The 14,594-nt window shown below is 38.9% G+C and overlaps 1 protein-coding gene across 2 annotated transcripts in view; it reads left to right on the forward strand.

The window, feature by feature from the left end:
- Window positions 1–14,594, forward strand: part of LOC117451865 (pikachurin) — a 33,454-nt gene that overhangs the window by 3,924 nt on the left and 14,936 nt on the right. For both annotated transcript variants that reach the window (XM_034090212.2, XM_034090213.2), the window contains exons 2-7: window positions 577–686; window positions 2,005–2,091; window positions 3,411–3,437; window positions 3,663–3,780; window positions 3,887–4,022; window positions 6,589–6,755. In XM_034090212.2, coding sequence (XP_033946103.1) covers window positions 577–686; window positions 2,005–2,091; window positions 3,411–3,437; window positions 3,663–3,780; window positions 3,887–4,022; window positions 6,589–6,755 — 645 coding nt within the window. The remainder of the gene's footprint in view (window positions 1–576; window positions 687–2,004; window positions 2,092–3,410; window positions 3,438–3,662; window positions 3,781–3,886; window positions 4,023–6,588; window positions 6,756–14,594) is intronic.

A 14,594-nucleotide genomic window follows, 5' to 3' on the forward strand; every position in this document is an offset into this window, starting at 1 on the left:
CAGGCAATTCTGTCACAACTGAAAGTAGTACTCAATATATATCATCTTCACAAGTTGTAGGGTGAAGGTTGTAAATATAAATTAAAATGTATTTTTATATATATGACACTTATACACTTATACACTTTGCACCATTGTTATCATCAGAACAAGCTGTGAACATTTGTATTGATGAATGTTAGCAACAAATAAATTATATATAATAAATATTAGACATTGAGCATACAGAGTAACACCATCATTTATTTAGACTTGAGTTTCGTTTTGTGGGTTGTTTAGAGCATCCTTTGACACATTAGCGGATGATTCTCAGTGGGTTTGGTATCAGGAGCAGCACCTTTCACATATGATCCACTGTTAACATTATATTATATATATCATTTATTTATGTTAAGGATGCTGAGATGCTTAATTTGCTCATTCTATGTTTCATTGGTCAAAAGCTGCCATGTAAATCAAACAGTCTTGTTCAATAATCCATCAGCACTAAAAATCAAATGAACAATTTGATCACTTGCACTTTTATTTATATTTTCTGTTGCCCTCACTGATTTTGTCTCTGTGTGTATTTGTTAGATCGCCTGAGTCCTCCATTAGACATCCAACTGGAGACAGTCAACTGCACCGCATTTAGTGTACGATGGAAGATGCCCCGGCGACACGTCAGCACCATCACCGGATACAAGGTAGTCACAGAGCGTGTCTTTTACATTAAATAATAACACAGATATTTCAGTATTGTATGTATTATTTTTACATATTGTTTAATTTGGTCCAAAAGGGAGATGCTTGATACAATTTATATCAGGGTTTCCAGCAGTGATTTCATTGTGATGGCTTCCTTGCTGGGTACCACCATAGATATGGGTACCATCCACACATTTAAAGAATCACTACACAGAAAAACTGCTAAACCAAAAGGAAAATAAAACATTTAGCGTTACAAACAGCGGGCTTAAAATCCTGCCCTACAAACTCCTTTTCAAAATGCATTGAAAGGTTTTCAACCTGGTAAACATAAAAAGAACCTCTCGGATATGTCATAAATCATTTTGCCTCTCTTTCTTCTAAGCCAATGCCCATTTACCTCTGAAAGCCTTTCAGTTCGGGCCCCCATCTTTTATAAAGTGCCTGTCAAATACACTGTCCAGCAAGATGGCCTTGAGGGCTAGATTGATATTTCAACATTTCTGGTGTTTTAAAGGAACCCCTTCACTTTGGATGTATGCTTTTAAGGGGGCAATATAGCTATGAAAGATGTCACAAATATTTGTTTTAGCGTTTTGTCAATAGATGTTTTGCTCCGCTCTGTGCTTCGAGTACTAAAGTGGGAATTGTTTTCTTGGTAGAAACATATAGTATATATATATTTTATGATATGCAAAGGCAGGTCAAGAGATTGTGTATAGTCGGTGCACTAATTGACAGGATGCTGAATAGAAAAAGGAGTACCACTTTTCTTTTTTTACACAGTCATTACTTCTAAGAGCCAATGTTCTCTTATACGTACATTTAAAAAAAATGTTTTGAATGAGATATTATGCCCTACTAACTTCCTTCCTTCCTTCCTGCCTTCCTTCCTTCCTTCCTTTATTTTGTTTGTTTTGAGTCAACCATTACCAAAAGCGTGGATCAGTACGAGTGTTGGTGTGTGCTCTGCTTTTGACCATATGTCCGCACTAAGAGGATTAGCCAGCTACCTAGCTTCCCCAATGCTCTAAGATCAACGTATGTGTTCATTTAACCAATCACTTTGGAAATCATTGATGATCGGGTTTCCTCACAGTTTTTTCCCCATATCTATTAAGAAACCATGACTTCATACTGGAAGAGGTTAAACAAAAATGGTGCTTTAATCCAAAATAGCAAACATGATATTTATGAATGTCAAATCCAACACTGACAGAATAGGTTAGATTTTGTATGAAATAATATGAATCTGGACATTTTTCATATACAAATATATCTGCGTCTTTTTCGTTGACCATGTGTGTGGGTTTTCAGGTTTTCTACACAGAGATGAGGAATGGTCGTCCGATGGATACAGGGTCTCTGATGGAGGTGCCTCTCAACTTGGACATGCTGACCACTGTGAGCACAATGACTTTAAACTTTAAAGAGCATCTTATCTTATCTTTAAATCAGTGGTGAACATGCTATAGAGCAGGGGTGTCAAACTCAAATACACACTGGGCCAACATTTAAAAATCGGTACTAGTCGAGGGCCGGACTGGTTCAATGTTTATTGCAAAACTTATTGAAATGAACGTATTTCACATATTAAACCTGAAACTAACAAAGCTTAAATTATTGCCTATAAAAACAACATTAAACATTAAATAATCAGTTGCATTCATTGCTTATGGCTCTATCTTCAGCTTTTCCAGAGTCATTTCTTATGATTACATTTTTCCACAGGCCAACAACAGCTTCAAAAAAACTATTTCTCTCAAAGAAAAAAACAAACATGCCCTGTTGTCGCAAGACGAAAAGTGCAAAAGGAAACATTCATTTAACTCAGTGTGCTGCTCTGTGATGCTAGTTCAAGCCAGATACTTGGCATCTCATCTTGGGTGCAAGTTCATCAATGTTTGGGGTCAGGCTCTGAGCAGAGGAAACCCTCAGGATTGAGTGAAGGTGTGCGTGCAATATACCGGCGGGCCAGACCTAATAGTAATTAAAAATTATCCGGCGGGCCAAAATTAAATCCACCAAGGGCCTGATTTGGCCTTGAGTTTGACACATGTGCTATAGAGTATCCCAATTGTATTGACCACTCAACTTTGATCCATCTCTAACTTCCAATGTGGGAATTATCAGCTGTGGTAGCCAACAAATATTTGCAGAGCTGCTTTATCATTGCACGAAGAAAACATGCTTCAAAAACACAAAACCCCTCCCCAGAAAAGATAATAAAAAACTCTTTAGCCAAAGCCTGACTCATTGTATCCCTCTCTTCGTCTCTCCTCTATGCCAAAGAGCTCCTTTTTCTTCCAAACAACTATAGAAAACACATGAATTATTCCCATAGTGACATGTTGCTGCATTATTGTGAACATGGACACTGATATATATTTAAAGTTGATCCCGCATTGTCCTGCTGCCTTAATACTAGAACACCAATTGTGTGATTATCTGCTGCTGAAAATATTTATGTGCCAATGCCCTGTTTTCTGTTTTATTTATATATATAAAAAATTGCAGAGCCCAGTTCTTTTGGAGAACTATTTGCTTTTTTATAAAATACAACTTTGTACTAACTAGACCATTACATTCCCCATGTTTCACATATCACTAACATCAAGTTGAATATTAGAATGTTTTGGACCTGCAATTACATCTGTCATAATATCTGCTGCACTGATACACTTAAACATTTTGGTAACCCTCTGCTCTTCTTTTCTCCAAAGGGCCAATTTGAAGGACAAGCAAGCTTTGTGAGTATTATTTTCTCTTTTATAACAAACTAAATTGGACTGGTTTATTATCAAGCTTGACATTTACAGCTGTATTTGAACTACTTTCCACTCGGAAAATCTCAAATAATAAATGATTTGTTATTTAGTCTTTCGTCCTCTTCCACCATCTTCCCCAAACTATTCTTGATGCGATCTTAATCCATATCTGTCTTTTTCTCTACTCTACCACTCTCACATTTGTAGGATGTGGAGATCCGTAATCTTAAGATGAACACTAAGTACAGAGTGACAGTCGGAGCGTATGGTTGGGCAGGGGAAGGCCGACCCAGCATGCCTAGAGACATCAGCACTGCCACACATGGTAAGAATATGTCGTAGTGACTTAATTTTACAGCTGATGCTAATGTTCCTGCAATGGTGTATTGTTAATATCTTCTTCTGAATTCAATTTCTCTCTTTACAACTAGACAAGTGCATGCCCCCATCACCCCCCACTCAGCCTGTCGTCATGGCTGTATCTGACACTGAGCTGGCGTTGTCATGGCAGCAAGGAGAGAGCGAGGGAAGCGCACCTGTCCTTCACTTCCTGGTGGCCTACATCAGGTCAGTCGTTACAAAACTCAAAGAAACATGTAATGAAGCTTGATGTTTATAAAACAAGCCCATTTATTTCAAATCATATCACTCATTTATAGTCTTCAATGGTGGATATTGCTATTGAGATAGGCCAAACTGCACTACTACTACGTTGTTAAATTGGTTGTTAAATTGTCAAGCGCTTTAAGCACTGGAAAAGCGCTATAATAAATGCAAGGAATTATTATTATTATTATTAAAATGACAGGTTAAATAATTAAATCACACATGTTAAAGTTTGAAACGTAACGTTGTGAAAAAGAAACACCCAGACATTGTTCGTACCACAAGATGCCAACTACTTGGTGTGAGTCGATCGCACAACTTTCACCCCTCATGGAGTTTTTAATACTAAGTCAACTGACTTGGCCTTTGCTCCTGTCATAGATTTTATAGTGGCTACAGGTCGGTTTCATCTACTTGTATTCCTTCTTTTGGTCATCAACCGTCTGAATAGTTCATAAAACCAACTTTTTCTCAGAAGAAGGCACCTTCTGACCTACATCTATAAGATAACACATATCTGATAATATTCAAAATGGATGACCTGCCTCTTGCGACCTCACCATCAAAGTGTTGCTGCCAGAACTCACACTAACACACATTGACAGGTTTATAGATTTGCAGATGCACTTAGTTACATTCAGGTTACACACAAACACTAACCCCAACCCATATAGACACTGACGTGTCCAAGTCACAGAGGGAAAGAACGGCCTTAAGTAAAAAGCCTTGTATCATAACTGGCTGTGGGAGGAAAGGGAATAGGCTGACTGGTTTGATCTTCATCGTCATTCTCTAAATTGATAAGCCGTCTATCTCTGGATAAAACTGAACGAAGACCACCATTCTGAGAGGTTATTTTGCAGAACAAATACTCTTAGGTATTTTCTACAACCATACAGATAGTACATAGTCATCATGCCAAGGTATCCAAGGATACTAAATGTAAAACATTTTCTAAGAAGACGGGTTTGGGTATGGATTAAACAAACTAGAAACAACATTTTTGTCCTTTGGGCTTTAGTTTCAAATCGTATAAGCAGAGCAAAAGCAAATAAGTGAATTGACAATATACAGAATACACAATGGCTACACGAAAATTAAAAAAAGCTTTTTTCCAAAAAGCTTTCTCTGTAAAGCTGCACATTCAGCCTTCTTATTCAGACCATCTGCAGACACTCATCACTCGTCACATTACTATAACACAGAATACAAAGATCCTTTTAACACTGAATTTCGTGAGGCCTTTGCTGGTCTGCTTAATCTAATCACTTGTGTTTTGACATGAGGATCAGCTGGGACCCGAAAAATAAGGAATTTCATTTTCTGACCAGCCTCACACTCAAACAAAAGTACACACACACACACACACACACACACACACACACACACACACACACACACACACACACACACACACACACACACACACACACACACACACACACACACACACACACACACACACACACACACACACACACACACACACACACACACACACACACACACACACACACACACACACACACACACACACACACACACAGCACCACTGGAGGACCGCCACTGTCTAGACAAGTCTTCAGGCTACAAATTCAAGGAAGTCGGATAATGATCCTCCTTGTCCTCCGTCTGCCAGACCATAATGAAAAAAGAGAGATAAAATGTTTAAATGCCTCCGTAAGAAAAATACAAATAAACAGAAAACAGTTCTAAAGATATAAGACGAAACTAAGTTAATCACAATCACAATAGTGTTGCCTTTTGCAGTAGAGAGCAGTAGAGAGTTAACACCAGACTGTGTAAAGAGAGCGGGACAGAGACAGAGAGACAGAGGCAGAGAAACTGTCACTTACTGTGACAGCGTAGACATGAATCAGCGTCTGTGTTTGCATGCAAGGGCTTTTTCAATACAAAAGGGCCTTATCAGAGGCAAATATTTCTCCCCCTACTTCAAAAGAGGCCTTGCTGAAGAGAGACAGTGATTGGTGGTGGAGATGACTCTGTTCAACAGATAGCCGTGGCTCCAGGCGCAAAGAATCAGCACCAAATATGGCAGCTGGAGATGATAGGCAGAAGAAATTAAGTTCAGGAGTTCATCATTTTGTTTTTTTGCTCTACTTTTAAAAACTATGCTCTGATTAAAGAAAAAATAAGAAAGCTTCTTATTAATAGTAACGTCTCTCTCTTTTGCGACTTTGAATGACTTAGATCTGCAGTCTCTAGTTATTGTTATATTTGCAAACACTTATAGACTTTTTCAAGGAAAACAAAGACAAATATCAACATCGTCGTCGTCGTCGTCGTCGTCGTCGTCGTCGTCGTCGTCACCGCCACCACCACCATCGTCACCACCACCACCATCATCATCATCATCCTCAATACAATCACTTTTAAGATGTTTTGAGAATGAGGATTTTTGTAAAAAAATAATTATCTGTGAAATGTCATAAGGAAGTGTTTGTAATTGCAACATTTTGACAAATTAATCCCAAATCATTTATTTTGTGTATCTTGTCGTTCGCAGGCCAGAAATGGACACTGAGTGGACATATATCCGTGAGCCCATTGAGACTAACTCCATGGTTATGAAGGGGTTATTACCGGAAACAGAGTACCAGTTTGTCGTCAGGGCGACCAACATGCACGGAGTCAGCCCACCCAGCAACATCAACAACCCCGTGCGCACTCTCGGTAAGAAAAAATGTGATCTTTGAGCCAACGTGCTGTGATGTGACGGCCAAGAAAGCTCGCTCGTTTGTCTGCTTTCAACCACATTTCAAAGCAAATTGAACAATATACCCACACTAAACTAAACAGACTGTGTTTATTTTTTCACCAAAGCTATACAATGTTCAACCACTATGTAAAACCCCAGCATTACAGTGGAGAAGAATCCTTTCTTACTCACTGCGCTGGGAAGCAATGAAACTTGGAAATTATTTAATACAAATGCATTGATTATAGTGAGCGCCAACATGTAAATATGATCTTAATAACCTAATTCAGTATTGCTTTATTATATAGACAGTTTCTTACCTTTGCTCACTTACCAAATCCTAGTCTAGCTTTCTAAATGAAAACATTGAAGCTGGTAATTAAAGTAAATTATGTTAAAGTCTCATCACATATTATCCCACAGTGTAATATTCGGAAATCTTGCCATTTTAGATGCTTTTTCCAAATGTCTTTAGATGTTAAGATCTCCGGCTCAGGAAACCTTGGAATAAATAAAAATATATTCTATGAATTTTGACACAGAAACACATTTTGCCTACCTAAGTTTGGATTTGGGACAGCACCTGACAGCGTGAGAGTCTGGGATGATGGAGATGGGGATCAACGGATTCATTTACATTATTATATTTGCTGTAGTCAGCTGCTGGTGGTGGGGATGGGTGAGAGACGGTCAGCACAGATTGATATTAAAACACATACGCACATTCACACAGGTGTGTACTTCACATACACACACATACAAGCAATGTCCTAATGCTTTAGGGACCATGACATTCAAACAATTTACTTAAAGATGTGAAGGCATAATGTCATGCTCTGTGAGAGTGGATGCTTCTTCATGTCAGACTATTGGGAGTAAAGTCAAGAGGACTATTCATCAAATAAATCAAACAGCCATGTAGACACAATCACATTATCCAGACTTTTTTCTGTGACCTACAGACCTCACTGCTCACTCGCTGCATGTGGGCGGGCGGCTTGAGCGTCACACGCTATTAGCTGTCAACTGGTATAAACTACTCTGATTAAATTAAGTGCCCTAAGTCCTGCTAGACTGCTCTGAGACACAGAGACAAAACTACAAAGCCACACAGCAAGGGAGGTAATGATAGAAGGAACTTGTAAAGAATAATGTCAATGAAAGTTACATGAAGCCAAATCAGATAAGGCGGTTAGACAGACATACGGACAGACAACAACGAAGAGATGGAAAAGCGTGGTTCCTTAGCGGGGGATAAAAGCGGGTTACGCTCGATTCTCATCAGACAGGATTAAGGACGGGATGCCAGACCCCTTCCCTGCCAATGCACAGCCCTGATCAATGCACACACACACACACACACACACACACACACACCCACACCCACACACACACACACACACACACACACACACACACACACACACACACACACACACACACACACACACACACACACACACACACACACACACACACACACACACACACACACACACACACACACACACACACACACACACACACACACAGTGTGTTTATAGCGGTTTGAAACAGGGTATGGACTGAGGGGGATTGTTACACAACAGAAGATTAGTGGAGGGCTTTTTTGGGCGCCCCCCCCCTCCCTGTATGCCAGCAGTCAGTATTCAGGATGTAATGTTATTAGGCTGTGCTAATTGGCTCTTTAAATCTTGATATCCATTAAATAGTCAAGTTTCTTTGAGATCTGAGAATGTTAAACAGTTTATTTTGTTGTATAATTATGTTGTGATTCAATCCATAACTTGAATTCCCTAACTTGCCTTAGACACACACACACACACACACACACACACACACACACACACACACACACACACACACACACACACACACACACACACACACACACACACACACACACACACACACACACACACACACACACACACACACACACACACACACACACACACACACACACACACACACACACACACACACACACACACACACACACACACACACACACACACACACACACACACGTTCTCACTCTCATCCCGTCACATATTGACGGACGGTCAGGGCCCCTCCCCGTCGCTATATTACGTACAGGGTACCCCTTTCCCGTCATTTTCTACGGGCAGGGCGTCCCATAGACCTTCATTGCGGACACAGCGGACCCCTTGCCCGTCAGGCTTCTACGGGCAGGGCGTCCATAGACCTTCATTGCGGACACAGCGGACCCCTTGCCCGTCAGGCTTCTACGGGCAGGGCGTCCATAGACCTTCATAATGCCTATTTTAAGGTTCATTTGGCCATTAAAATGCGTTTTGATCTCATTTTATGCGAGTAATGAGTTTTTATTTCGGATTCTTTGTGCAGTACATGTACATGATGTTTAGTTTGCTAGTTATGACGAAGATTACTTCATGAATGTGTACACATTCATGGTTGCTAAGGTGGTTGCTATGGACGCTGCAACAGCTCCCAGACCACGTGATCAACAACAATGGCTGTCCTTCGTGTTATTCTCGGTGGAAAAATGCCTATTTTAAGGTTAATTTGGCCATTAAAATGCGTTTTGATGTCATTGTATGCGAGTAATGAGTTTTTATTTCTGATTAGTTGTGCAGTACATGTACATGATGTTTAGTTTGCTAGTTATGACGAAGATTACCTTACGTCTGTGAGGAAAATGCATGGGGCTCAGAGCCTCGTATTTTTAAAATCTTTTTTTCCTTCTAATTTGTTATTCTTTTCAAAATAACACACTGTTATTTACTCACCAATAACATACAATTATCCTTGCTTTTATTTATTGGTTTAATTCCATAATCTCGGTCTTTTTTGGTGTTCGTCAGGAACTGAATTTCAAAATAAAAATAACCGGAAACAGACGTAGGCCTATAAGGGACAGTTCGAGCATCATTGCGATTGTCAAAATGTTTGAGTTTAGGACGGCCGAAGACACTACACTACCCAGAATCCCCAGCTATCGTTGAGGACTACAGTCCCCGTGATTACTCTTCTAGGTCTGGGATTGGATATTGGAGTGGCAGTGCGCCAATGTTACAGCGTCAAACAGCTGTGTGAAATGGAACGAAACCACGCCAGACTATCCAAAACTGGAATCGAACGCCCCCCCAGAACTACACACTACACTATTGTGTTTCGCAAAATGTTCTATGGGACGTCTCTACTGAACTTTTTCGTTTTCCCACAATTAGAAGTTGCCAGTATTAAACACATTGGTGTTATCAAATGTAAAACATATAATTAATAAATGGATAAAAATCGCTGTCCATAATGCGCAGCATCAATATATAGCATTAATATACCCACATGAAAGCTCATTGATACTTTGTAATTCTACTCCACTACAATTCAGAGGTTAACCTGGTATTTTTACTCCACTGCATTTATTTGAGTTACTTTGCAGATTCTGATTAATGATGTGAAATATAAACAACCCTTAAATCAGACTTTAGTTACACCTGAGTAAAATTCAGATAAGGTGATTGTCAAGTGCCAACAATCAGGAGAGATATTTGATACTTGTGCTTGAGAAGACTAAACATGTATCTGCAATTGACATTAATGGAAACGAGTAATAAAGTATATTAATTACTCGTTATTCTCTACTAATAGTTAATTAAAGACTATATATTATGGCTATTTTGCACATCCCTTTCAAGATTTTAAAGGTGTATTGACATATCATTTACACAACTTACGGTGTAGTTATGAAATGAATGAAAAACGTGGGTCACAGGTCCCTCAACAGTGCAGTACAAGACATCTATCAATATGTGTGTACCTCCACCATTAAACTGTCATATTCTGCACATTTCTTATTCTATCTACATACATAAGAGTATAATCCATATGTATAATATCAGTTAAAATAAGTGCTTCAACATAGTTAACATTGCAGGAAAGCAATATATTAGACGTTAAGTACTTTGTATTTATCTGTAGATAGATACCCCCAACGTTTTTTTCTTATTTAAAAGAAGACCGTAATCTGTTATTTAATGTTTAAATAAAGGTTAATTCGTTTTTCTGTTTTGCACCTCCTCCTATTAATATCTTTGTACATCCTGCACTAAACTGTTTTATTGAAGAGATCACTTATAGTATCTTCTTGATTTTTTATATTCTATATTTCTATCACAGACCTTCTACTTTCCCCCTATGAAAGTATATGTACTCTTAATATTTTTTTAATCAAATATAACACATAAAAACAATAATTCAATAACGTGCTTTAACCACTAGGCACACAAGGTACACACAGACACTTATGTACAACATCTGAAGATGTGTAGTTTTATTCATGCTTTCACATAATTTTACAGCATATTGCTATACTATTTCAGAATCAGTATTTACATTCTTACATTCAAAATGCAATCCAATTCAAATCAGTAATATCTTTAAAAACGACAGTCCTTTTTTATCAGCTGTGCACCGTTATGGTGTAAATATAACCTATCTATGAATTACATCAAATGTAAAAGTCAGCCGAATTAGTGTTGATACTGCAAGGAGACGTATTGTGTGAAGAGAAATTGAGAAGTTTTTTAATTGTTGATATATTTATGATCCACGTCAAGTATTCAGTTTCGGCGGCATTTCTTCAGTTTTTCCATAGGTCTCATCATCAGGGCGCTATAAATAAAGAACTACGGCAGATCTGTAATATTTAATGCAGCCGAACCGTGTATTACAATGCCGTTATGTGATGACTTTCAAAGAGAAAAGCAAGAGCACTCGGAATTAAGTATTATTTTAGTCTTTTCAAATGTTTTCCGGATTTCATATAATATAAACACCAAATCCCAGCATGCATTGCGGCTAAAACATCCAATCAGCGTAGCTGAGAATCTTGGGTAATCGCTCGAAATGCCCACGTCTGTTTCCGGTTATTTTTATTTTTAAATTCAGTTCCTGACGAACACCAAAAAAGACCGAGATTATGGAATTAAACCAATAAATAAAAGCAAGGATAATTGTATGTTATTGGTGAGTAAATAACAGTGTGTTATTTTGAAAAGAATAACAAATTAGAAGGAAAAAAATATTTAAAAATACGAGGCTCTGAGCCCCATGCATTTTCCTCACAGACGTAAGGTAATCTTCGTCATAACTAGCAAACTAAACATCATGTACATGTACTGCACAAATAATCAGAAATAAAAACTCATTACTCGCATACAATGACATCAAAACGCATTTTAATGGCCAAATGAACCATAAAATAGGCATTTTTCCACCGAGAATAACACGAAGGACAGCCATTGTTGTTGATCACGTGGTCTGGGAGCTGTTGCAGCGTCCATAGCAACCACCTTAGCAACCATAAATGTGTACACATTCATGAAGTAATCTTCGTCATAACTAGCAAACTAAACATCATGTACATGTACTGCACAAATAATCAGAAATAAAAACTCATTACTCCTATACAATGACATCAAAACGCATTTTAATGGCCAAATGAACCTTAAAATAGGCATTATGAAGGTCTATGGGACGCCCTTCCCGTAGAAGCCTGACGGTCAAGGGGTCCGCTGTCCGCAATGAAGGTCCATGGGACGCCCTTCCCGTAGAAACCTGACGGTCAAGGGGTCCGCTGTCCGCAATGAAGGTCTATGGGACGCCCTGCCCGTAGAAAATGACGGGAAAGGGGTACCCTGTACGTAATATAGCGACGGGGAGGGGCCCTGACCGTCCGTCAATATGTGACGGGATGGGAGTGAGAACGTGTTGCGCGCACGCACGCACGCACGCACACGCACACACACACACACACACACACACACACACACACACACACACACACACACACACACACACACACACACACACACACACACACACACGTTTTTACATCTTGTTCTTTGGTAGAAAGGAATTCATAATCTTAATTTTTTTTACCAACCATATCTTCCCTTCTAAAAGGGTTAAATTAATAATCTTTTTTCTCAAAGCAAGGTTACACCTGTGAGTTGGATGTAGAAGTGTCAGAATCAATATAGATGTTTTTATTTGAAAGTAAATTCAGATTGAACACAGTAACAAATTTAAATTATTGTGTCCGTCCAAAAAAAAAGATAATACTTATAGTGAAAACCACCCTTGAATGATGGGATGGTAGACTAAAAGAATATAACATATAATAAGTACCCTGTATCAAGATTGATGCAAAACAAGTGCAATTTGACCTTTTTAGAGAGATTTAGCACAAACAAAAACACTTCTGGGGTCATTTGGGTGGATTTGACCTTTCTCTGGCCCCCCTTGCTCGATTTTGCTGATTGACATCTCTTGCTAACCGTCAGAGCCAATGGAATCGAGGGGAACTCCCACATACTCCTTATTTTGTAATGTGTGTGTGTGAGACTGACGCATAGCCAAAACCGGAAGCTTCGATAACTCTGGTGGCTACCATTAGCAGCTAACTTTTACTCTCCGATTTTTACATAAAAATGGAATTATGGATTATAAATAAAAAAATATTATTCCACAGAAACATTATCAACCTATGGATTATCCGATTCAGCCGCGTTTTTTCTCGTTTCAATGCCATTGAACAAGTCTTTTGATCAGATTGACAGCTACGGTGAGACGTTCTCCCGTAAAAGCTACGTAAAGGTACGTGTTGTGATGTCTGTGTTTGCTTCCCCTGTCGCGATTTCGGATCACTCAGTGATGATTTATATACCTAAATAATCAGCTTTAATCGGATATCTTGTATGTGCAGCTACGATAAGTAATAAGGGTATCTTTTATCTTGAGTTCTGTGCCAAAGTGCATTAGCATTTTTCGCTCAGGGGTCATTTAGATGCTTGTTATGAGATTTGTGTTTTGTTTTGGTAAAAATGGTTTGTGTCGTCAGTTAGCTGAGATTCTTCCTGTTAATCTAGTATAACACATTAATAGGTTCTTAAATATTAAGATGCCCTGAGACACAAACAAAAAAGCCCCCGCCGAGGGGGGCTTTGGGGCTGTCAATGTAAAAATTACATATTATTTTCTATTGTCCAACACCAAGTATATAAGATAAGAGATTTTTCAGCATTTTCAACATAATTAATATTTTCAGCAATACAGCATAAACATTTGGCAGCATATATAAATATAATTTAAAAAGGAAAAACACATGATAAACACACATCTTTGCTTGGTCTGTTGTCTTTCTAAATACATATTTGAATGAAGTAATAACAATTTAACATGTCTTTTATTTATCTTAACCTAAACCACACCAGCTAAATCTTTATAGGTTTATTAAGCAATAATATTTGTGCCGTTTCAGCTAGAGCTACTGACCAAAAAGGACCCAGGTGTCATGCTATGCTCACAGTACTCACTGTCTGCTTTTGTCTTTGTATGAGCAGCTGTTGTGTATCGAGGAGACACGTTTCAGTACGTGGTGCCGCGGCCTGGCTTCAGGCGACCAGGTAGACCTGCTGGGCCAGAAGTTGTTTCTACTATTCAATATCTGTGTTCCACCATCAGTGACTGTGAGACTGACCGTTGAGCGGCCCAGACCAAGCAAGGAGGCAGAGGCAGAACGTCCAAAAATATAACCCGACGTGGGCATTTATTAAAATCATGTACACAAAGTTCACAGCCTCAATCCTGCTGTTCTCCTTGCACACATCCTGCAGCCACAAGGACCTCACACACCCCGCCAGTTACAAGGAAACAGCACCTAAATACACACATATACTAACAAGACACAGGTGAGGGGGGAGGAGACAACACAGGACACCAGGTGCACACAATCATCAGCCACAGACATCAACATATTATTTGAA

This window comes from Pseudochaenichthys georgianus, chromosome 9 (assembly GCF_902827115.2).
Source record: "Pseudochaenichthys georgianus chromosome 9, fPseGeo1.2, whole genome shotgun sequence".
In the NCBI taxonomy this organism is placed as follows: Eukaryota; Metazoa; Chordata; class Actinopteri; order Perciformes; family Channichthyidae; genus Pseudochaenichthys; species Pseudochaenichthys georgianus.